This window comes from Nothoprocta perdicaria, unplaced genomic scaffold, assembly GCF_003342845.1.
Source record: "Nothoprocta perdicaria isolate Ctin4 unplaced genomic scaffold, notPer1 scaffold_33, whole genome shotgun sequence".
Classification (NCBI taxonomy): Eukaryota; Metazoa; Chordata; class Aves; order Tinamiformes; family Tinamidae; genus Nothoprocta; species Nothoprocta perdicaria.
In genome coordinates this window covers 3965153-3990700 of record NW_020455566.1, presented here as the reverse complement: position 1 = coordinate 3990700, position 25548 = coordinate 3965153, and the positions used below count along the sequence as shown (strand labels likewise).

Genomic DNA, 25548 nt, shown 5'->3' with positions numbered 1-25548 from the left:
ATCGCAGCCGGCATTCCCAGCATCATCACCGCTGCTCGGTATCTGCATCTATGCAGCATCCCGAGGGCACTCTTGGCAGCCCGGAGCCTGTCCTGAGCACTAGGTGAGAGAGCGAAGGGCAGCAAAATGCTGTTCCTCGTGCTCCGTTGCTCAGGGAGAGGATTTGGTTGTAATGGCAAAATAACTGCGGTGCTGACTGCTGTGGTGTGGCGCTCTCCATGAAGCTGACATAACTCAGACAAGCTCTTAGGTTCAAAATAGTCTGCTGGGCTCGTAGCAACCGGCCAGCCAGGCCAGCCCGTCCCTTCCCTTCCCGCTTCTGTTGTGTCTCAGGCTGAATGGCAAGGATGAATGTCCGCAGTATTCACTGAGCTCCCCCAAATCCTTGTCCCGGCTGCCCGCTGGACCACCAGGACAGGGAAACATCTCCCAGAATACGGAATATTCTGCCGAGGTGGAGCAGCGGAGCCCGCAGCTCTTGCAGCACTCAAACTAGAGTGGAGGGAGCTCCAAGTGGTGCCAGACCCCCAAGGCAGCCAGTGGAGACAAGGCACTAAATGAGCTCAGCTAAACGAGCCCTGATGGGAGCAACAAAAAGCCTGTGAAAATGTGGTAGGTTCCGACCCCAAGTTCCTGCTGGCAAAGGCAGCCGGCGGAGAGCTCTCCCCCAAACTAGATCTGGTTCTGAGCCCACTCACGCCAGCCTAATGACACCACCAGCTTATTAAATCTGCCAGTGAAAAAGGCCTTTTCCATATCAGTGCACTGGTGGGATTGATCCGAGCTGCCAGGCTTGCCCTGCACTGCACGGAGCAGTGTGGTTTCTGACGACCTCTTCAATTACAGAGGCACCTCAGAATCTCTGTGGCTTGTCAGTTAACACCYCGGTTACTTAGATAATGGAAAATTAAATTATTTGTACTGCAAGCAGTCGTTGCAGTGTTCGTATAGCACTTTGAAAGTGCTGTGCTTGAATATTTCATCGCAAGGGTTTCTGAGAGCTTCAGTCTTTGCAGAAAAATRTAATGTCTTCAATGATCACTTCATATGAACAAATGAAATGATTTACACAAAAAAAAAGTCAGTAATTCTTTGACATTTCACTTGCCAGTATGCTGAGAAAGCAAAATGTCTCTTATTTAATACAGATTTTAGTAGTGTAATTTAGTTTTACAGATTTCTTGTTTTAGGTGCGAGAGAAGTGTTGGTGTTCTTGTGGAATGAGCTGATGATGCCGACTTGTCCCTCTGACCATATTAAAAATGCTGTGTGTTGTAACCCCCTTTATGCTAAAGATCATCTGGCACAAATGCCACAGGAAAGGTTATTTGCTTGCTTGCTTTTCATTCTGTCCCTGTGCTACTGCTCAGCATGACAGTAGTCAAAACACAGAGTGTGGAGGCACAGAGCAGCAGTGCAAACACCAGTGTGGGTATTAAGAGCTTCTGCCATTATCCTGAAACCAGCACATAAAGCCACAATACACATTATTTAGTGCAGAAAGCTCAGCCCGAGAGCTTAGTATCATCCTCATCCTCATTTGGAAGTAACTCTGACATACCCAACATTAATACTCCCTAAAACCAGATGCAAAGAGCTAGTCCGCAGGCTGCTTTTAAAACACTTACCTTGTGTGTCCTCATAAAGAAAATACCCTAAAATAAAAGAACAGTTTCTTACCCTTGGTTAACTTGGCGGTGCAGAATAAATAGCCCTGTGAGCRGGGGTCTGGGCGGGCAGCGCCGCGGGCTCCGGGCTGCGACGCGCTCGGCCGCGGGAGGAAGATCCTCGGCTCGGGAGCTGCCTTCGCTGCAGTGAGTGCCGAGCTCCCGTGGCCTCTCGCTCCAGCCGGGGGTGCCTGGGGGCTTCCCATCCCTCCAGCTCTCAGGACATGTTGTACAGCTGCGCCTGGCGCCTGCTTCCCTCTTTTACGGCAGCGCTTCTGGTTTCCTCTGGGTWTCTTGTACCATTCCGTATTATTCCCTTGGGCTGAAAATCCAYCAGCTTGAATCCTTCCTCCGGTCTCCTGCTCTGCCTCCTGTTCTTTTGGTGACTGTGTGTYAGGTTTTCTTTCCTTGCCCACTTCCCCTCTGGGTCTTGCGTTCTGCTTCTGGCTGCTGGTGCCACATCTCGCAGTCACCCAGCCCTCCGCCTTGCCCAAAGCATTTGCTCAGTCTCTTTGATTTCCCCGTGTACCTGGGATGCTTTAGGCAAGACACATTGAGGGGCTTTTTCTGAGCTCTGTGGGGAAATGGGCAGGAAAGGGAGAGAGTTAAGGAGCAGAGAGAGAAAAATCTAGAGATGCCTCGTTGTGCACAGCGCCAGCTCATAGAACTGCCCCCCCRTCTTGTCTGCTTCCATTAGCAGCAAGAATCTCACCTCTCCGTGCCTGTGAAATCGTGCCAGGCGTTTCTCTGTGCACAAATGTGCTCTGCTGATACTAAAACAGTGCTTTCCCCTTTGCAAGAGGAGAGGAGAGGAGAGGAGACGGGTTGCCCTAAGCCACACATCCACACCGTGGGCACGATGTGCCCAGCTCTGTCCCTGCTCCACCTGCCCACGTGCTCCTTCCTCCCAGCGAGCTCCTCGTGCTCCTTCCTCCCAGCGAGCTCTCTGTCAGCCTTGCAGGGACTTCGCTCCTCGACACTGGGCTGTCGTGGCAGCGAAGCCGGGACAGCCTGGGCTGGTGCTGACACCAGAGCTGCGGGAGGACCCGGGATCTGTTACTCCAGGCTCCGTGTCGGTGCATAGGTGCAAGGCTGCCTGAAATCTCAAAGACATTTGCAGGGTTATGGTTCGGGAAAGTCAACGCAAGGCTCCCGAATCCCACCCGGAGGAGCAGGCAGTGGCCTGGCCGCAGAGGAGAGACCGTTCCCTGCTGCAGGTCCTGTTCCCAGGAGCYGCCAAGGGCCTGTTTGGAACCCAGACAGCTCCGGGGCAGGAGCAGCGGTGCCGGGTTCAGCAGTGCTCGGCTGCCCTCTCCAGGGCAGCGGCCGGTGCTCACAGGGCCGCGCAGACCATGAGAACGAGGTGGCGGCACAGGGGGAACCTGCCGCTTCCTCGTGCTCCGCRGCAGGGAAGTGGAGGGTTCCCTGCRGCTCCCGGGGCGCTTGGGAACCGCTGCCGCCTGGGACCCACCTYGGCCTTCAGCCACTGCTCACACGGGTGGATTTGGGAGCCTGCTGCACAACGGGCTGCTCCTCTGTGCCCCTCAGGTCACGTTCTGTAAAGATTCCTTTAGTGAGGAACGTGCCCAATATGAAACCAGGCCCTTCCATTCCCAGCGGGAGAGCCCACAAGCCTCCCAAGCTGGAGGCGGCCGCCCCTGCACGTCACTGCCCGAGGGTAAGTGCCACTACCTGCAAGTGCCACTACCTGGCGGGACTCTTCCAGTTCAGCCTTTAACCAGTTAACTGGTTACCCTTCCTGTGTGGGACAGCCCTGCTTCCCAGGTCTAGAGCATCCTCACCACAACATTTCTGGGGTACACATGAGGGTGCAGGTGCATTTCAGTGTGGAAGCGATGCCTGGGGAGGCACCGCGTGGATTTTTGACATCCCAAAGTCTGCAGAGCGCGACTGCCCGCGAGCACGAGTCGTACGAGCGTGGCCCTAGGAGCTGCTCTGGTGCTTCACCCCTCTGAGCAGGCTGAGCTCACGTGGAAGGACTACCCAGGTAAGGGACGCCGCTTCCCCAGGTAATAGTGTGCAGGGTTACATCAATGGTGTGTAAGGTATCGTGGGATAAAGCAAAGCCAGTGCAACACGGTGGTGTGAAATACACCCATTTTTCTCCCTGCCAGAATTACCTTTAGCCTCTGTTAAAGAGCTCTACTAAGACTTATTTGAGCATCAGGGAACATTGCTTAAGAGCTACACGTTGTCCCCAGCCAGCAAACATTTCTTCCTATACAATAGGACAACTTCCAGYCCCTTTGGGACCCCACATCTTCAACAGTGCCAATGAAAGAGAACCACATGGCTCAAAGTGAGAATAGACTGTCCGCATGGCACTTAGTCCTGCRCTGGAAACGCAGCAGTCAGCCCGCTTTTGTGATTTATGAAGCCAGGTCTTCTGTATCTGCAAAGAAAGCTGCTGTTGTGACAAAAGAACAAGCACTATAAAGGAAGAAACATTACTGCAGTGGATCTGGAAGCACATTCCAGCTTTTAATTAGGCTTCTGGATCCTGTTATGTAGCAAAATTGTCCTGCCAGGGTAAAAGTAAAATCGTCTAGTCTGACTTTTATAATCTAGGGCTTTTGTTCCCAGCTGGGCTGCATGCAAGGCGCCCTTGGCATCAGCTGTGGCTATCAAGGCTGCGAATAGCCCCGCTCTGGCTAATCCCCACACCAACAGCTGAGATCAATAACCAGCACTGCTTTTCCATTAAGGGCAGGCCCTTTCTCTTTTCTGTTTTTGCCTGTTGCTACTTAGCAGAAATTAACTCAACCCATTGCCTCAAGAAACCGAGGAAACAGCCCTGCTGGAAAAAGGCTCTGCAGRGACTGCACTTGCCTGGGGGGCTTTAAAGGGCTGCTCTCCTGCTTGGGTGGAGTGGCCTGAATTCATTGCACCTGATTTTATGCTTTTTAAACTAGAAGTAGACTCAGGCATGTCTCAACTGTTAAATAGATGCTATGTCATAGCACCTGCTAATAACTATATATATTAGCCACATCCAGGTGGGTTCCTAGCTCTGCTCCATGCCTGAGGAAGACCAGGGCACGGGGTAGGTGCGGCAGCTCCTGGTCTTGGTCTGGCTCAGGAGCAGCTGCTTTGCCTCCTTGTGTGTGCTGGGGCTGGCTGGAGGAGCCCTTTGCTTGCTCTCYTGCACTGAGGTGTGTGCAGGGTGGGAACATGTTCTCTGCTGATAAGGTGTGAATTGAGCCTATTGACTTACACGGGCTGAAGGCTTTTATGGGTGCAGGTGAGTCAGAGCAGCTGGGGATTTGAATGGGGAGCTGTTGAGACTGGAGAGCTGAAGGGTGTGATGCCGAAGCCRTGCCTGGATGTGCCTTTATTTACCACGTTCACATTCCAATTATGGCAAAGCTCCATAAGTCTCCTTCTCTGGAGGTCTATCAAAACCCACCTGGATGCCACCCTGTGCCACATGCTCTAGGTGTGCCTGCTTGAGCAGGAAGGTTGGGCTACATGATCTCTAGAGGTCCCTTTCAGCCTTGAATATTCTGTGAAAGCTGCTATGGGGCTSTGTGCATGATCTCAGACTCATGGCTTCCTTAACTGACCTTAAATGAGCTTTGTATTTCCATATTTTCTTCACCGTTGCTGGGTTATGTGCATGTATATATATATATACAGATATACATGCTGCAGTCACACCTCAGCAAAGGAGAGAAGTCCTCAGAGATACTGCTGAGCGTGCGTCTGGTTTTAGAAGCGTGCAGGAGGAATCTCGTGCTCTGGAGACAATTCATATCCATGGCTTGGATACTGCATTATCTCTAGGGATCCTGCCCCTGATTTCATTAAAAACAAGCTTGKAAGGACTCATTTAAGCAACGAGTTAATATAAATTTCCCTTGAATTGCTGGGGTGCTTGATGTGTTATAATAATAGAATTCTATTATTTGGATGTGTTAGAATAGAATAAAGTCTATTCTGTTGCTATATACTTGTGTCATTTTTTTCTTTTAAGAACACACAAAATCAACACRTTTCCCTCGCAGGGGAAACTTGGTTAGATTATTGTTACGCTAGTTAATATTTGGCTCAGATGGTGCCGTGTAACTAACGTGAAGCACATCATGGGAATCTTAGTAATGCCAAGTGTGTTTATTCTTTATGCCCCTTTAAAACCTGAGAGTCACGGGAAACTTGTCCTCTGTGCAGTAAAACTGGGGCAATGGTTCAGTGTTGACTTAAGGAGTGAATCACCTGTCCCGGTTGCTTCCTGCAGCAATCAGGGGCTTTTCCCGGGAGATTCTGTCCTGGCACAAACGGGTGCGTGGGCAGGGCTGCTGTTCACTGCTGAARGCTGTTTGGGGCTAATGAGCTCTGGGGACTTGGTCTTTGTTAGAACTGCTGGGCCCCTTGCAGGCTGCTGCCCCATCAGCACGGGCAGAGCTGGCTTCCCTGGGCAGACAGTATTAAGAGCTGCTGGTTAGACCTGCTCTGAGACAAAACGGGGTTGTTGGAGAGGAAGACCTTGTTGCTTTGCTGTTTCTGCGGCAGCAGAGGCCCGTTGGAGGGCTGCCGGAGGAGGATCTGAGCAAGGTAGACCCAGCCTAAGAATGTGGCTGCTTAGGAACAGCGGGAAACTTGGTTGTTCTTGCAGTCAGCCTCTGATTACCTGGAGGAAGCAGAGCAAGGATGACAGAGCAGGTGCTTGCGCAATGAGAAGYGCTTGCAAAATAAGTTTTAAGAGCACCTAGTGAAGGCAGGGTAGAGATGAGGTCAAGGAGTTTGTTGCAGTGGGAGGCACATGGTGATAGGAAGCCGGGGCTGCAGTTGTGCTGGCCTGGCTGGTGAGTTACAGTGCACAAAAGGGGGAGCTGCCRATGCCGGGGGTGGCCTGTGTGTCACCACCTGCAGCCCATGAGTAATTGAGGTGACTGTCCTGCCACGTCCTCAGGAGCAGGAAGTCTTGTGTTGAGGCCATTAAAACACAGGATGGATTCAAAATCAATCTTTGAGGGAATGGAGTATCCTCTTGAGAAGAGGTCCCAGATGTCCGTAATAAGAAACCGCAGGTACCTGCGACCTGGATTTGGCAGGYGCTGTTTGGGATGTTCAGTCACACGAGGTGTTTCTGTACCTGTTTGGGTTACAGCAGCCCTGGGGACTTTATCTTCTCTTGTCCTACCACAGGAAAGTTACCCAAGTGTTCAGAGACTGCAGTGTGAAATTATGATAACTTTTATTATTATTATTAGTGCATGCGCTTGAAGTTAGACACTTTTTTAGATGTTCTAGACTGCCTGTCSTTTGGTTTGATTTAAAAGTACCCCTCGGGTTCCCGCTTAAACTGAGTGGATTACACAACTTTTGCAGTACTCAGCTGGCTTCCCAGTATGTTCCAGTGAAACGTGTGGGATTGGTTTATCACTGAGGCTTCCTGCTGCCTTCTGCCTCTGGCCAACTGTGTCAACCTGACCCCAAAACCAGCCCTGAAAAGGACAAGATGTTTTCYGAAGTATCTAAGAGATAATGTGGAAAAACAGCCAGACCTTGTGTTATCCTTGAACTGAAATGAAAAGTACCTGACTGTTCTGTTCCCTGCACGAGTGCACGTTTGCAGTCTGTAAAATGTTATTTCCAAGCTTCAGCGATGTGCCCCAATTCAAACACACATTATGAGATGAGGAGATATTTCAGCAGATAAAAACACTCAAGGTTTAACCAAAGCAAAAACCRGCTGATAGGTGTTACAGGAGAGTTGTTGGAGATCATTAGTGGTCTCTCAAGGCTTGTTTGGTTACAGCAGACACTGCTGTTCAGGCCTTCTCCTTTTAAGAAAGTTACTCAAAGAATCTCAGACATAACTTCAAAAACCAAGAAACACACAGCAAAGGGAGGAAAACCAATTTAATCTCTATTTGGTTTATGCCAACACTCAATAAGGAGCATRAACAAAGGCCTCAGCTTGGTTGTGTCGCCACGTCGTGTATATTAAAATAGAATATGGCTTTTCTTTAATAATGCAGAGGATTATGAAATACTGCCTAGACCAGGTGCTTCCCTGGGGAGGGCATCCCTGTTCTGCTTCTGCTGAAGGACCGAGGTCAGTCAGTGTCCCTTGTCCCACCCGGCGCTCAGCAGCAAGAAACCAGCCGTGTTTTCAAGTGTCCCAGAGCTGGAGGAGGAAGTTGTGTATCTTCCATTTTTGTGCTGAGGGAAGCAGAGCACGAAGGAGGCTCCTCCCAGGCCGTGCTCCGGCTCCTGAAGCCCAGTCTCTTTCGTATGTGTGCTGTTTTTTCTCCATCTGAAATCGATGAAGCTGAAAGCCGTGTTCCTTTTGACACTGATATTATTTTTGTAATTTATTTTAGGTGCTTCCAATGTGTGCAGGTGATGGTATGGAGAGGCTTGCTAAAGGAGTGCTGGGGTTTCTCATAGTCTTGTCATTTTGCTGGATACATGGTAAAGGCACAAAATTTTGTTGTTTCTGTATGAATTATATGAATGATGCTCTGAGGTGAGAGGAACAACCCTGTGAAGGTAAATACAAGCCTCCCACAGTTTCTTTTTAGGGTTTTTTTTTTTTGGTAATGCATTCCCACAGCACACCAACATTTTAATTCGTGAATACTTTCCTTTCAAACTTCGTTTTGGCATAAAAATTCCCCCTGAAATCTTGTAAAGGGACAAATGAAGGTGGCAGGGGGAGGTTATGGGCTTGCCAAATCTTACGAGGACGTTTTCCGCGAACCGAAGCTACCAGCAATGACTTGAAACGGGTCGTAAAACCCACACAGGTTATTTTAAGCCCTTAACTTTGTGAAGGGGATAAACAAGACGAACAAAAGGGGAAAGCGGCGGCCGCGCCGCCCCTCCCGGCCTGCCCTTCGCTGAGGGGATTCAAACCGGGCTCCGCCCGCGCACGGCCGCAGCCTCGGCCCCCAGCAACAGGCGGGGCTTGCTCCTCATTGGCCGCAGGAAGTACGCAGCGCCCTCCTATTGGCTGGAGCGGGAAGGCCCGGGGAGGGGGGAGGAGGGTGATGGCGTTATACGGCGCAGCTCCGCGGCCGCCATTTTGTGTGGGAGAGAGAGGAGCAGCGGCAGGAGTTGGTGGAGAGAGGCGGAGTGCGCTTTGCGGGGTGGGGGGGTGGGGGCCGGCGAGCGGCGGCGGAGGAGCATCGGGCTCGGYGCCTAAAGGCCCGTGTGCAGCTGTGCTTGGGAGCCGACGAGACGGACAGAAGTCGGTAAGGGAAGAGCGCTGTGGGAAGGGCAGGGCGCCGCCGCCATGTTGTGCTCGCCGAGCTCCTCCATTGTTGGGGAAGCGGCGCCGGGGATTGCCCGGCCCCCCGGTCCGGGAGGCGAGAAGGGAGAGGCGCAAGCTTGGCGCTTTGGGGAGAGGGGACATTTGGAGGTGCGGGTGACATGGAGTGACGCAGTTTGCTGGGGAGGTCACCAGGCTGGAACGCCTTGGAAAAGACGGGGGGGGAGGGGGCGCATACGAGATAAAACAGTTTCCTGTTTAGTTAAGAGTTGGTCAGGGATTGATTCGTTTTGAAATGGGAGTGGTTGAAAAAGGCTTTGAGGGCAACTGAAGTGTCGGGCGCTTAGGGCCAGCAAAGTTTGGCAGTACGGGGGGCTGGTCGCACTGAGTCGGGGGTGAGTTCCCGAGACAGCTTCAATGGGGGGGCTCTGCTCAGGGTGATACACTGAGACACCAGCTACCGCGTAGTTCATCTCCAAGTGTGTCTTTTTCTTTCCTTTTTCTTTTCTTTTTTTTTTTTTTTTTTGGTCGTTCTTTTGACTTCCCTTTGAAAGAGAGGTTAAGGTTGCGCTCACTTCTGTTTAACCAAAATATTTATTAGTATAAGATGTATACCAAGATGAAAACACATTCGTGGAAATACTAAGCATAATGGTGAGGCTCACGGGGATAAAAATACTCTCCTGTAAAAAAATGTTTTAAGTATATTGTCTTTTTTAATAGAGGAATGCGTCTGAGTTGGGCTTAGAGATCATGTGACTCTTCTCACTTTAAATAAAAGGAGAAGCAATTGTGTGTTTCATTATTTGAATTCGGACTTCTCTAATTTATCCAGTTGAGACTTCTCCCTTGGAACCTCTGTGCCGAGAATCCGATGTTGGGCTCGGCTACCTGGCTGAACGCAGCAGATCAGCCCATGAAAACTTCTATCATTAGCCAAAGGAAGGAGTCCAGCGAAAGGCAGCATCTACTTTTCCAGGCTTGGAAGCAAGAAAGGGGACAGGATTTGGAGAGTGTGGAATCCGAGAAGACAAGTGAAAGGTAAATGGGAATAATGTACTGTGGGAAAACTGACRTGAAAGGACCAAACAGGGTGTTTAATATCTGGCTCTGTAGTTTAGAAGTCAGGTTGTAAATGCTTGCTTTTATTTGAGGATACTTCCAGTTGCTCTCACACTTTGAGGAGAGCTTTGTTCCTGAAGGGTGCCTAAGTCTTGCTCTGTGTGCCACTAATGCATGTGCCCCTTTTCCCTCTGGGAAAAGCTGTTTGGGAAGTGGATCTTGCCCCTCCCTTGCTGTGGTCAGCTACACAGCTCCATGTTAGGAATATCAGGAATATTCTGTGTTAGAATATTCCTTACCCAGGAAGCTCTGTGTCGGCGTCTGCCGTTCTGCTGAGCGTTTCAGTGAGGCAGCGGGAGAGGCTTTGTCAGTTGTAGACGTTGTCCAGATCTCTGGTCATATCATAGGCTGAATGTAAATATAAAYGTCTTCAGGATTAGATACTAACAACTTAAATCTGGCACTGCGTTTGAGCAATGTCTTTAATATGCTTTTAGTGGTAGTTGCTGGGAAAGGAAGTGGTGGTAGCAGCTATTTCCAGGGCCAGACAATCAGGCAGAGAAGGCTGCAGCTGTGGCAGAGGGCCATGGGGTACTGTCACTGAAGCCAGGTTGGCCTAGAGTGTCCTCATGAGCCACTGCTGAGCCATCATACAGTCCATGTCCTCCCCTGTCTAGAGGATGTGCCCTCATTGGCAAGTCCTTGGCTCTTCTCACCTAAAACACATTAGAGATTCTTGCACCAGAGTGTGTTTTTAACTTAGCCTCCTTGTTTTCTCACCTCTACCCTAAGTGTGGGGTTAGTGTTGCTTTGATACTGGCTGCCTGTGCTTTGTGATGCTGGTTCGGTAGGATGCCTGTCCTCTGGGTTACACTGAACAGACACGACATTTTAAAGTTTACTATAATTCAGGTCTTGTGATTTTTGTCAGCTGAGTTCTTGAGTCTGTATTACTGAAGACTCTTTTGTCAGTGGAAGAAAAAAAAATGTGTCTTATTTTGGGATAGTGTTTTCAACTCCCTAGAATGTTAAAAAAAACAAAAACATGTTTGAAAAAGTCACAAGTGCCAAGCTTCACATTGTCATTCTGTTTTATAGGTGACACTTGAGTTGAAGATGGGTGGTGGAGAAAGGTTCAACATTCCAGTTCCACAAGCTAGAAATACCACCAAGAACCATCAACAACTTAAAAACAGGCAGAAGAATAAAGATCAGAACTCTCAGATGAAGATGACCTATATGAAGAAAGAAAGAGGACACGGATGCAACTCATCACCTGCTGCGTGGCAGGCCATGCAGAAAGGGGGAAAGAACAATGTTCATTTCCCCAATAATCAAAATTGGAGTCCCAATTTATCAAGTTCCAACTTGTTTTTCACACCTCAAGCCAATCAGAACTATGCTGGCGCAAAATTTAGTGAGCCACCCTCACCAAGTGTTCTTCCTAAGCCACCAAGCCATTGGGTACCCGTTTCTTTTAAACCTTCTGATAAAGAAATAATGACATTTCAGCTTAAAACTTTACTTAAAGTCCAGGCTTGAGATGTAATTTTCCATATTTTTAGTTATTTAAATTTACAGGGTTTCAAATTTGAGAATAGGCATTCATAACTCCAGGTGTACAGGTATATGGAACTAGTTCTGCACATAGTTGGGCAGCTGGAAGGGGAACGGGGATAGTTTACATACCCCTCCAGTGCTTCACCTCAACCTGTGCTGTATGCATGTCACTGTGAAAAAAATATTTTGTAGTGAATTTCAGTTCTGAGCAAGTTGCCAATTCTTCATTTACTGGAATAGATTTGGATTGGTTCAAAATTGAGATTGTGACTATTTCCTRGTATGGTATTAGGAATGGTATTAGAAAACCAATTTCTGCTTAGCTGAATGCAGCATTAACTGGGGAAAAATACACAGAGCTTTAGGCAGTTACTTTGTCTTTCAAACTTGTCAAATTTGCTAGTTATGTGAAAGCTCTGCAGAGCAGACTTTCCTAGCAGAGACCTGCCTAGGTGGCATTTGAAGATTTTTTTTTTTCCTCTCTCTTTTTTTACCTTTTATTTTCTCCCCTCTCTCTCTYATACCTGTGAGCTTTTATTTGGCACTCTTTACACTGGACAAGCACTCAAGTCTGCAGCTAAATTGATTTTGTTGCTTGTTCTTGAACAGATAGAAGAACACATCAGGCAAATGAGTATTTTGGTCTTTCTCCAGCTCTAGAAAATTAATTGGAATCTCAGTCAAACTGTGCCAACTAATGACATATTTTACATTGCCAGATGACTGCCAAAAACTTAAAGTCCTTGTATTTTAATTGCACTGATGATTTTAAAATGCATTTTTATATCAATTTTGTAATTGTGGAGAAAATGGAGTAGAGTTACTTAGGCTAGTTTTAAATTGGTTACCCTGTACCCTGTAATATTGTTTTAAATTACTTGTAGCTTGTGGCAGGTATAAAATGTTTTCATAGATAGGGAAGAAAGAGCCATGTAAATAACTGTAAAACTTTGTAGCATATGTAAATTTATGCTGGGCTTTCCTGCACAAAAGTATTTTTAGTACAAAACTGCTGAATGTAAGATGACCATGCTGAGTACATGGCCTGATTTAAAAAAGAAGTATTTTGTTTAAAAAAGAAAAAAAAAACCTAAAAGCACACTTGTGGCTGTGCCCTTGCACTTAACGTACAGTGACCATGCACGTTTTTCTTCGTAGGCGCCTTTCTTAAACTCAGTGCAAAAGAGGCATATTGAGAATTTTGTATTAAAAAAAAAAAAAAAACTTTAAAAAAACCTCCACTCTATGCTCATGTTCTGAATATATAGGAGAGATGCATGTTAAATGATTGGATGTCTCCCAAGAAAAGCCAAGTGCTGTGATTAGGAAGCTGATCGGAACTGAGCTGTTTGGACAGTGCTTTGACGTCTGAAACCTGTCCCTGCTTCAGCGCTCTTCTGTCCYGGGCTTTACTAGTCACCAGCAACTGCAGTGATGAAATGAGAAACAAGTTCCTAGCAGCCAAGGGGTAGGTTTCAGTGCTGCCACAATTCACTGGAATCTGGTAGAAACAAGGGCCTGTCATCAACAGAATCTGACATTAAAAATAGTAGATGATAACAAAATAGTTAATGTGATTTTTATAATTGTAAAAGTTTTAAGATGTGTTCTTCCTATACATTCAGAACGTGGCGGCAGCTGCTTGAATGTTTACAAATACTTTGTTTCAAATGAGATGGAATTGGCAGTCTTCAAAATACTTTGACCTATCTTTTCACCAATGTTAAGCTGTATCCCAACTATAATTGTGAACTCAATTTCCAAATGTGATTTACTAACTTTGTATGTAAAAATTGGAAACTAAATTGAATAAATCAAATTTTCTCCCCCTAAGCTACTCTTTAATTATTTTAAGAGGGTTATGTAAAATATTTCTTGCTTCACAGCATTGTACTAGAGCCTGTATGCAGGCGAGCTGGACTCTGTGGAAGTGTTGTGCAGTGGAGTACAGGGGCAGCAGCAACCTGCCTCATGAGGCCAGTGTATCTCATTCTACAAGACTCAAACTGTGGGGGCTTAAGTGTTTAAAATGCATTTAAAACCTTTCCAGGACTTGACAGTATCAGGTACAGTTTAAGCACTGCCTTGGTAAAAGCTGCACAGAGGACAACCTTCACCTAAATGAATTCACAAAAGATGATGTGGCTTTCAGTAGTTCAGAGTTGTAAAAAGGTGCTGACCCTCTTGGAGGGGTGTGGTGTACAGCATTTTATCCCAAGGAGGTCAGGTGGAGTAGAGCCTTCACCAGGCATATTTAACTCAGGCAAGTGTCTRCTGAAGTGCTGAATGTACCTTGGGAAGAAGAGGAAGGTTCTTCCACCTCCCCCTTTAGCCCCATTATTCTAAAAGGGATGGAGGTAGGGACAAAATTCCTCCTTGATCTCAGCCTCCAGGGTTTCTTACACACGGGCATTAAAGGCACACAGCTAGCCCAGCCTTGAGCAAAGCACTGACACTCCACAAGGCTGATTAAGGTACTTAATGGCCCCATTAACGTCATTAACCTGTCTCCCTGCCTGCTTAATTAAAGACACTTGTAAGCACAAGGAGCAACAGGCTGCAGAGAGCTGTGGATGTGGCACGGGCTAGAAATGAACAGGGCAGCTTGCTTCTCCAGCCCCCTCTCGCAGGCTGCCAAGTGACCTGTGCAGCACAAGACTATGCTGTTACCCCAACCGCTGGGTGAAGGGAGAGCCGGCTCTGCCCAGAAAGCCCAACAAGCTCCGTGGAGGAGAGGGGCAGGGGCAGTTTGCAGAGTCCCGCCACTGATCGCGCCCTCGGCCCGAGTGCTCTGCGCCAAGAAGCAGCTCCCTTGGGTGGTCCAGTGTTTGGTGACCAGCTGTGTTAATTAAGTCAGAAGGTGCTCTCAAGGTATAGTCAAAACTTGTACATTTTATTCCCAATTCACAGGGTTATTTGCACAGATGGAACACAAAACTCAAGAAGAAAGGATGTGTATGAATAAAACATTAGCATCTTTTGATCAAACACACTACAGGGTACATAGTCTTCCCTTCCTATAATAGTCTCATCAGTAAGAGTATCTTTAGACAGGTATTATAGCAATGGACTACAGACTTCTTAAGCAAGTTACAAGATAAATGGAGAAAACCAGCAATTACTAATGGGTGATTATGTCCCGAAGAGGAGTAAATCTCTTCTTTTGTACTTCAAAATGTTATCTGCAACATCCCTGCCAAAAATCATGTAGCAGTGCTGCAAATGTATTTTTTAATCCAATTACCCTTCTCTGAACAGTTTTCAAGTTGCTACCCCGGACTAAACATTTAGAGAAAAAGRAAAAGCTCTTTCTAGGAGCAGAGGTCAAAATAACATTGAAATTGAAAACTTTCACTTTGAATAAAGCCATTATAGTATACATTTAAACATCTTTAAAAGACATAGAAAGGATAACATTTAGCTTTCAGAGACCAGCCTATCATAGTCCCTAATTTAAACACCCAGCTACTGAAACACTAAATTTAAAGATTTTTAATTAAAATTATCAGTTGGGTGCATGGACTTTTGGTGAAAAAGGAAGTTCCAATAGAGCCTTCTGTTACTGCTGACATCAGTCATTACGCTGCAGATACTTTGGAGCACAGCCATTAGTTTCAGCAGAGTTTATACACACTACTTCAATTCTACATAATTTGCAGGAATGACAAAATCTAGTTTACCACAGAGGAAAAAAAAATTGTAATTCCCACCAGTCTTGAGACTCCAAAAGAAAGATGCCTATACATGATCTTTTGTAGCCTGCGTATGTTCTTGCATTCCAGCTGTGCATAACCTGCGGGTAGCTTGCACAAGACAGGCTACTGCTTATTTAGAGCAGGAAGAGACACCTGCATCAAGGAAGGGAGATGTTATCTAGATGGGCTGTGGCTGGACTCRCGTGAATGCACAAACATTCCCTGCCCTTTTGGCCACAACCTGCTAACTCGTCCCCAACTGAAAGGCCCACAGAACAGCTTCTTCACAATTTTTCCATGGGAGCAAGAACTAGGACAACATCTTTATTCATGCACTCTTGAAACATCGTGGGTTTGTGTTCGGCTTTTCTGGCTTGTTCATATACACAAGTCAAGTCAAAGTTTAGTCCTACCTCTGGGAGAGAAAGAAAGAACCATCAGAACTGTCAGATACTACATTATACTTGCAATGAATTGGATTTTCAAAACAAAAAATTTAAACTGTGCTATACATAAATGTTGAGGCACACAATATAAGGACACGATGACAAAATAGTTAAGGTCTGTTACTGTTAGGCTGCAGGCACAAGCTGGAATCTCAGCCTGGCCACGCTGTCCTCTTCCCTCCTCCCCACCCAACCAGCTCCAATTCTGGCTGGCCTAAAAGGTGACCATTATTCACAGCAGTGCTTGGCAGGCTGCTGACAACACCCCCCAGCTCTGGATCCGCATCCTCCCCAGAGACCGTCAGGTGCAGCACCTGGCTTTGAACCTCTGCCATTTAAAGAGGTTGGAAAACAGGAGTGTTCTTTTTTCCACCCCCCCCTCCCCTTTGTTACAAACCATTTTCAGGGAAATCAACTACCAGACAATCACAGTTCAACATAAAAAGGATAAGACTGGATTTATCAAAGTATTTAAGTGCTCTTCAGAATTGCTCTCATTCAGTGGCATAAAAAGAACAAGCTCTACAAGCACTAGTGCCAGGAGGCAGCTCAAACTCCTGAGCACCAAAGCCCGTTCGCAGCCTGCTGAAGAACCACTGGTGGTGCAGCTCTGGATAAGGAGGAGCTATCTAGCACCTAGAAACTAGCCTCTCTATGAATCTTTAACTGCAGTTTGTAACCTAGCCAGCAATATCCAAGTTAAAACCACAGGGAAGTCCACCCAGCAATAACAAAAGTCAATGGAAGAGAAATTTCAAGGTGTTACAACATTTGCTTGTCAGTCTTATTTTGTCTAGTACCCCTCGTAGAAATAGGAAGTGATATTTACTCCGATGTCAAACAATAAACAGATTCCTGACTTTACTGAAATACCATAGGAAAGATTTTACTCCACAAGGGATGCATAATTCTGCTCCTAGCAATTCTCTGGAGTCAAATTCTAAAGCTACAATAATTCCAGTGGATCAGTATTTCCTTCATTTTTTTTTTTTATTACAGCATGTTTGCTAAATTTACAGCAAGCAGAAAATAAGCTGGGTCTTTAGTTATTTTGATCAAAACATTGATGTTTTAAAGGTAGTACACAATATTTGTTAAAAAGAACATATAAAAATACCTTTTTAGAAGCCTCTATAAGAAAGGAAATACAAAGTTTAATCCCACAACTTTCCTCTGCTAGAGCTGCACGCTACTGCTACAGTTTTAAATAGACTTTGTGGTTTTTAAACTATACATCCAGGAAAGTCTACAAAATTAAAGGAACGTGCATATAAATGATTGCATAGCAGAACATGAACATTAACTGCAAACAGTAAAGAAAAAGTTAGAAATACTATCAAATATACAAAGGTTCTAGAATCAACCCCCTAAGCACGTTCCACCGCCAGTATTTAAAAGCCATCTGCAGTTCTTCAAAGGCCCTGCGGAAAACAGTAAAACCAAAACCTAAGACATTTCTCTAAAAAGGAAGTTTTTAAACGAAGGTCTTGTATGCTACTACACAGACAAGGACCACTAAGTGTGATGCTGGCTTTTGAAGGGAAATAGAAAAAACAACGCCAAAAGCCGCTTTGATAACAAAGTATCTATCTTGCCTTCTAGAGAAATACTTGTAAGATTACACACTGGTTTTGTTATTTTTCACATTCATTTTACTAATTATACTGTATTAGTGATAAACTAAATAGCTAGAGATGCAGCTCTTATTCATATCCAACTTGAAACCTTTGTTCAAGTAAAATGAAATCTTGCCCCAAACCACTATCCATTTTGAGGACAAAGTGATTCAGCCTTGCTCGGCTAAGTACTTCTGGATGGGAGCAGCAAGCCTTTGTACTCGAGAAGAGAGATGGCTGCAGGTTTATACCTATGAATACACCAACTAACCACAGGAGTCATTGGCATAAAAGTTTAGTTCTTAYATACTGTACACACACAACTCGAAACAATCTACTTGTAGCTAACAGCAGGAAAACTAAGCAATTTTATGGTTAACTGCTCACTAAAATTTAGAATAGATACAAAAACTGCATAAAATGTACGCACAACCTAATACGCAGTCGCTCTTCTGCTGAAATCTGAACTTAATTTTCCATTGCAAGGGGTCTCCCCTCCTCGCACCAACGTTTAGCATTAGCAGCCAGGTCAAGAGCCACGAAGCCTCCATCCTGACGTGGTGTGTCCCTGCCTGCTCCCTGAACAAGCTTCAGGACTACCCCTCTCCCGGGGAGGCTACACGCGAGCATCGCCTCTGCAGCCGGCAGCGTAAAGAGAACCGGCAGCGCTGTGCAGAGCTCCCTGCGGCAGCCAGGAACCTGCCTCGCGACACCCGCAACGCCCGGCGCGCAGCCGGCACCACGGCTCCCACATTTCCATTTTACTACCACGTTTAGTATTAAAGAACAAGCTGAACGGTTGGTTTAACCGTTCGGCACGAGCCAGTACCAGTCGCTGTGCGGGCATGACATTTTTTCAATAGGACAATGTTGCAAGTTACGATCAATCAAGTCATCACCAATATTGAAGCATTGAAAATGCAAGTCTTTACAAAAATATACATAGAGACACCACAATCAAATCAGTAGCTGCCCATGACATTTAACCAAGTGGACATTCTCTCTCTCTCTCTCTCTCAGTGGCTTCTCGACACTGTTTTAATTATAACCATTGTCGGCTACAGGGAAAACTGACAATTCTTTTTGTTGTTGTTTTTTTTTTTAAGCACTGTTGCAACATCATATTCCTGATAATTTAAGTAAACTGAACTGTGTGTAAATGAATGTTACATGCCTAAAAACAACATGGATACACTGTTAGTGGCCACTGGACTTGGGACTAGTCCATGACCTTGATCTGGATTTTGACCTAGATCTAGAATGTGATCTTGACTGTGATTTGGATCTAGCTGGTTCTTTTTTTCTCGATTCCTTTTCATATCTTGAGCTGGACTTATAGTGTGTTTTAGAATCTGTTTTAGAGGTGCCTCTAGATTTGGTGTGAGATGCAGACCTAGACCGTGATTTAGCCTTCATTTCTTTCTTGGGCTGTGACTTGGATCGTGATCTTGAATTGGACTTAGATCTTGAAAAAGATCGATTGCGGTGTTTGAACCTATCAGAATAAAGGGGAGAGAGGAGATTTGAATGTAAAAACACTATTCTTAGACATCTAGTACATTAAAAATTGTTTACCAGGAGAAACTTTAAGCCTACAGTTAAAGGAACACAGTGAACTAGTTTAAATTTAAATCATGTAAAAAGTATTTTACCTATCATTGTCCGAATGGCTTCTGCTACGCCGAGGTCTTCCAGCAGGTCTACTGCTAAAAAGGTATATCAGAAAAAGTAAACAGTGACAAATATCTATGTATTTATACATATGATTAATACATTAGAGATGTGCATTTGCTTTTAGTTATTTGCCAATGAAGCAGAGAATCAATCAATATTTGTTTCGATGAAGCATGCAAGCAACCCAACTCCCACAAATGACTGTACAACGTAAGTTTAGAAGAACAAGCAAAATGTTAAGAACTAAATTGTCAATGGTGTTTCTTTTCCGACGGACCGCTGTGCAGTCAAAGCCAAACACACTACACTTACTTTCTAGGGCTATACGATCTCCTATAGCTGTAATCAAAAGAACGACTTCTAGACCGTCTCCTTTCATAGCTCCGACTTCTAGACCGCCTGTATCTGTCATAGTCATCGTAACGTGAAGAACTGTATAGGTTTCTCCCTTCCTTGGCTTTCATTTGATTTGGTGCTGTAGAAAAAGAGCAGTTTTTTAACATTTTAAGTTCAAAACAACAACAACATACATACAAAGTCCCCATTTTCCATTTGCAACATTACTAATGCTATTTACATATTCATCAGAAAGCTTAATTTCATAAACATCTTTCCTAAAATAATGAAAAGACAGAAAAAGACAAAAGGCTGCTGAATGTCACTGAGGCTTTGCTGGTTTAGCCAGCAGACAAAACTTGATGCAGTCCTGTCAGAATTGTTATTGCAGAAAAAAAACTGGCTGTGGTGATGTCAGCCCACCTCGAAGCTCTCATCTGGTGTGACTGGCCAGGTTAGCAACTCATTCCTGCCAACATTATTGAAAATGTCTTCATTCACCTAAAAAGAGGCAGCTAACTGGGAATTAAACAAACTCCCATTTTCTTGACTGTGCAGTATCACTCACTGCACTCGATCTATTGTCYTCTCTAATGATTAGAAGATTGTCTTCTCCCTACAATCCCTTCTGCCTATACGGCAAGTTTACAGAGAAGTAATGAAACCGATTCCACAAAAAGAGAGTCAGATTCTAAAAGAAAATGAAAAAGCRAAGGTCATGGCCCCAAAGTACAGCAATACACATTCACTTTGTGGTTTAATTATTTAAAATAATTAGTGGAAATGAATATAGATGCCTTCTGTTATAAAGTCTCAAAGCAGCACAACTTTCTTTCCATTTTCTTGAATCTAATCCTAATTCAAGCCCAAGGATGGCATCTCAATGTTTTTTAAACCTGTTTTGCCTTATCAAGTGAATCTATCGTAGCTGGTGGCTACAATTTTAAGTGCTAAGCACTGCTGTTGACATCATTGAGTTGTCCTTATGAGCCTCTGTTCAGAAACGTAACAGCAACTCCAATGTTTACACATATGGGGCAGAAGTTTGCCCTTCACAGCATGTGATTTCCATTGACTTCAGAAAAACTGAACGTGCACTTTTGAGGAAAAACCACTCAGCTTGTTTCTTTGACAACTTTAACTGAAAAATCTTTGAGCACTCGTGTTGCCTATGCATATTTAATGAAAAGCAGCTTTTTTTGCAACTTAGCATATCTGTAGCCAGTCACTTGCTAGAGTACAGGACTGAACAAACTGCATCGTTCTAGCCCAACACACCTGTTCGGTTCGCACCTGAAGCAACTTTCCTGCTCATGCTGCTAATATGTAAGAAATTACCTCTTTACAATTAATCTGATCAAAAACAGAAATTCTGTTCCAGAATGGACAGAGATATTCTAAAATTTATTTTCATCTCAAGCTATATGAAAATGAAGCTGAAGATGTTACCTCAGTCCTGGAAAGCAGACTGGCATAGCACACAGAACCACTAACACACGGCGACATAACAAGCATTGCAATATATTAAACTGAGTGAGCTACACACTTTGACAGGGAGAATTTTCATCAGTCTGTTCCTGCAAGAAAGCTTGATAAAACAGAAAGCTCTTAAATAATATTTTCAGTTAATACACTGTGGCAAGCAACCACTGTACCCAGTTATCTAATTACAACAAGAAACATTAATAGCTATTGGATAAAAAGCAAAATATCTATGTGCTRTTCAGGTACAAGAAAGAAATAAGCACATAATTTATAACTGCTGTAATGATACCTAGCTCTAAATATTAAGGCTAAAATCATAATCTAGTGAAGTCCATGCAAGCACTTACTCTTCCGATCCCCCTGTGCAAACTGGATTTCTATTTGCCGACCACAAATCCACTTTCGGTCCAAATTATGGAGAGCATCTTCAGCATCRCGGACATCTTCAAATGTGGTGAGTGTTAAGGTACTTGGGAATTTGAGCAATTAACAAATTTGTTATTTTAAGTCAGTTATTTTCTGATTTTACTTTCTTTTTTTGGTTTGGTTTTGGGCATGCTACAGGAAACACGAGCAACTTTTATTGCTCCCAACTATCTGAGAATTCCCGTAATGTGGTAAAATTCAAATCTAATGCTAAGTCCATGAACTTATCCACAACCAAGCAACTGCTATGCAGCACCCAAGTTTCTTCTTCCCCCACTTGTACTTAAATAAGAAATGCATATTTTCCAAATAAGTTAATTATTAATGGTGATYCAGTTCTCTGCACTATGTTCACACTACAAGAAAAAGAAATCATAGTTCTTAAAATACTTAAGGCATGCCAACAGGAAAAACTGTATATTTCTATTAATTTTTAAACTGGGATAAAGCTTTTCTTTTTCAGCAGCTCATTTTAAATATTTAAATTATAGGATGCCAAGGACACATATATAGACTGTTAACAGTCTTTCTGTGATAAAACCATACACTAAAAATACTATGCTATCAGTCAGATGTTAGGAGCACAGTCTTTGCCAATTTTAATGCCCATGATGGACCACTACTGTGATTCCCACACATTGTTCCAYGTGTGGAACTTGAAAGAACAAATTGCCTTTCTTAGAGCAACTCAGTCCATCACCAGCATCATCTATGCAGAAAATAAACTACCATGTTGTAGGTATATTTACCTTGAGAAACCAAGAACGAATGCATTTTAATTCAAGATCACAATTACAATAGCACCCACAAGAGAAATATGACAGGTTTTGTCAATGGACTAAACCAGAATCATTCACCAAGTTACTGCTTACATGACAAACAGAAGAAGAACTGTTTTTCTGTAGGATACATCAGGTATGACTCCTTTAATCTTGGCCACCATTCAACTTCATCTTGACCTTTAACTCTTTAAGTGCTTGTCAGAAGGACTTGTCATGAGATGCTTGGCCAAAAATGACAGATGGCTTTATCTTTTACTTTGAAAAACAACCTTTTCCCCCTTTTGTAGATAAAGCGAAGCTTTGTCTCCCATTATGGCTTGTCCTTCTTCCAGCTTTTCTTTATTTTTTCTTTTCCCAAACTCTCCCTTCTCTTCAAGCCTGATCCTTAAGAGGTCTTTGGCTTGTCTACTTGCCTTAATTGTTGAACTCTACTCTAAAGGTTCTTTCATGCTTTCTCTTTGGGGTCGCCATTACTGTACAGCTTTACATTCTGAGGCAACAACAGAGGACAGTAAATTAGGGGACAATATTAAAGAAAGAACTTCACCTCATTTTTATACAATCTGCTTTTGATCAAGTGATTCCAGTTCCCATTTTTTATTTTATTTTTTTAAATTAACAATGAATACTAGCCAMAATTTGCTAAGCACAATTTACTTACATACCAGTTATAATAAAAACATGGTAGAAAATTTTGAGTCAGTGACMATTTTTTCATTTAAATTAAATAGTATCAATTTCAGTCACATAAGCAAGCTTTTATATTACTGGACTTGATTTAAGCTTTGCGGAAAGGCAAAGAACAACTGAGAGGAGTTAATCTTCAAATATAATGAAAGTCTACAACAYAAGAAAGACACTTATTAGATACAACACAAAATTAAACTGCTTTTTCATTTAGATTTGTTACCTCTTACACAAACTTGAATTTCAAACTTCAACACCCCTCACTAATCAGCCATCTGAAGAAAGGATATTGAACATATGCAAATCCTCTRGGACGACGAGTGTAGAAGTCAAGTGGAACGTATACATCAACTATAGGCCCATAACGACCAAACTCACGGCGCAAATCTTCAGACCTAAAATATCACAAACACATATGTTTCCTCCCTATGTTAGAAACATCTGCTAAGCTAAATAAGAATAATACATATGTCTACAATTAAATAATGTGACAAACCATCTTTCTGGAGCATTCTGGAGAGTATCAGTGTAGTAAAATACTTGTGGGATGGTGGGAAAGATCCAACAGATTATTGCCAAGAACACAGCAGGCTTTTCTGAAAGTCTGAACCTCAAGATGCTCAAAACACACCCCAGTATTCTCAATCTACTTTTTAGCATGACTCTATAAGCATAACACTTAATAGCTAATTCAATGCAAAATGTACTAACAAAGTGGGCTGAAAGGGAGAAGGGTCCAAGAAATTTTTCAAGTACCCCATAAAATTCTTAATAGCGATTTTGCAACATGCAGACATGATCTGTAACATGCAAAGAAAAGGTGCAAGAATAAATCCGTCACACAAACGCATTTCCATTGAACATGCACCACTTGCACTGTATCAAAGGGTGGGAAAGAGTGAGCAGCCATTCATGCCCATAGCTACTCCAGGGAGGTGGCACCGTGAGAACAGCTTGACCTAACTCCTCTCCCTTCAGCAGAGACGTTGCTTAGTTACATTAAAATATACAGAAAATACATGTAAAGAAGTTAACTCAACAATTTGTATGAGACACTCATGCGAATGTATAATTATGTGGCGTGAAAGTGTTACTGCTATTCATTTCTCTTCCTCACAAGCTGGGAAAAAAATAAAAATCTATATTGTATGTAATCAGCAGACTATATWATATACATTATATTATATACGTTATATACAGAAGAAGCCAGTTCCAACAACCAAAGTGTTGCCCAATGAAGCTATCTCTAAAAACATCATTTAAACACAAGCTTACAATGAAAGCTTGAATAAGAACCTCAGTTTTTAAGAGGTTTGAAAGTCTTCCTCCTTTACTGTTCTGACCCTAAAATAATTTACTGCCAAAAGAGGAATGAACGCCGATTAAAGAAAAAAAACTATTAATTTCTTTGACAACAATAATGCTCCCGGTTCATTCCATTGCGCCTACGTTATTGTTATTTGCTGAACAACTTTGGTGCAAGCTGTCCAGCCAGCAAGTTTCAAAACTCGAGCTTATACAAGCAAATCTTGGAGCAACTTCAATGGAAATKCTATATTTAGCAACATAAAGATGCTGCAAATCACAGCTACCTTCCTAATGCACACGCTCAATAAACTTCTCACAACTGGTAATAAACATGAAAGGGAGATACTCAAGTGCAAAAGGGAATTGGAGAAATCTAGCAGTTCACCAAAAACATCCACACAACAAATACTGATGCATGCAACATATACACTTAATCCTTCTTTAGGAATAAATATATAGTGAAAAGTATTGCTCTAAGCTGCAGGCTTACCTAATTTTGCCGCAATTATTATAGAGAAAAGGCGTTTTCCTTCCTCCCTCCGCATTAAGAGCCTCTTGGAGGCCACGCACACAACAATTAGCCCAACAACACCGCACCCGGGCGGGCTGCAATTACCAGCGCCGCTAACGGGACCGGCCCCGCTGGCCATCCCGCGCGCTCCCTTTCCTCCCGCCCGGGCAACAATCGGCGCCTTTTCAACCGCATATTTTAAATTCCAACGGCCGCCGAGCACCGAAGCGGCGCAAGGGCCGGCGAATCCCGCCTCCATGTGCGGCTGCGGGAGCGCGAGGCGGCCGGGCGGGCTCCCGCGCTGCTCCRGCCCAGCTTTGTTCTCCCTGGATGCGCTCGGGGAGCGAAGGGACAATGGCGGAGGGCGAGGCGGGGGCAGGGAAGGGGCCGCGCGGCGCGAGGCCTCCCCGCCGCCCCCGGCCCGCCGCGGCCTAGCGAGCCCGCCAAAGCCTGCGCAGCCCCCGCGCCCGCCCGCCCGCGCTCACCGCGTGTCGTCGGCCACGTTGCGCACGAAGAGCGACGTGTTGGGGGGCCGCAGGTAGCGGGACATGGCGGCGGCGGCGGGCGGGGGCGGCGCGGGCGCTGCGCGGAGCCGAGCGGCTGAGGGACCCTCCGGAGCAGCACGCAGCGCCACCGCGACCGCCGCCGCCGCCTCTCGCGAGACTTCCCGCGGGGCTTCCGGCGAGAGCGCCGCCGGAGGAGGGAAGCGCAGCGGGGGCGAGGAGGGGGGAGGCGGCGCAGCCCGCGCCAAAACGGAGCCTGCCCGGGCTGCGCATGCGCCTTCCCCCCCCCGCCCTCCTCCGGCGGGAGGCGCGGCCCGTGTGCGCATGCGCGCTGCCCCGCGCGTGCACCTGCGCGCGCCCCCGCCGCCGGCTCGCGTTTCCCGCCCAAACGCGGCGGCCGTTGGCGGCCGTTGGCAACATGGAGGGCGGGCCGCTGCCCTGTGGGGAAAGGCCGCGCGCCCGGCCTGCTGCCCGAAGCACCTCCCCGCACCCCCGCGCTGTCCATCAGTGCCTGGGACCAAGCTCCTTCTTGCTAGAGCCATTTATGTTAACA

The 25548-nt window shown here is 45.2% G+C and overlaps 2 protein-coding genes across 3 annotated transcripts; one reads left to right on the top strand and one right to left on the bottom strand.

The window, feature by feature from the left end:
- Nucleotides 1-8803: 8803 nt before the first annotated feature.
- Nucleotides 8804-13233, top strand: PNRC2 (proline rich nuclear receptor coactivator 2). Its single transcript, XM_026043378.1, has 3 exons — nt 8804-8887; nt 9740-9945; nt 11065-13233. The coding sequence occupies exon 3, from the start codon at nt 11083-11085 to the stop codon at nt 11506-11508; it is 426 nt and encodes a 141-aa protein (XP_025899163.1). The 5' UTR covers nt 8804-8887; nt 9740-9945; nt 11065-11082; the 3' UTR covers nt 11509-13233.
- Nucleotides 13234-14651: 1418 nt separating this feature from the next.
- Nucleotides 14652-25150, bottom strand: SRSF10 (serine and arginine rich splicing factor 10). Of its 2 annotated transcripts, none has more exons than XM_026043306.1 (6): nt 24978-25150; nt 22964-23068; nt 21126-21229; nt 19270-19432; nt 18936-18989; nt 14652-15636 (listed from the first exon to the last, which is right to left on the bottom strand). In XM_026043306.1, exons 1-6 carry the CDS (start codon nt 25040-25042, stop codon nt 15618-15620), a joined length of 510 nt encoding a protein of 169 aa, XP_025899091.1. In that variant the 5' UTR covers nt 25043-25150; the 3' UTR covers nt 14652-15617. The 2 variants fall into 2 exon arrangements, with proteins under 2 accessions (XP_025899091.1, XP_025899090.1); XM_026043305.1 differs by having other exon boundaries at nt 15558-18778; nt 24978-25130.
- Between the last annotated feature and the right edge of the window lie 398 nt (nt 25151-25548).

What these genes read in the sequence shown, in the direction of transcription:
- PNRC2 (XM_026043378.1), top strand. Translation starts at nt 11,083, where the DNA reads ATGGGTGGTGGAGAAAGGTTCAACATTCCAGTTCCACAAGCTAGAAAT.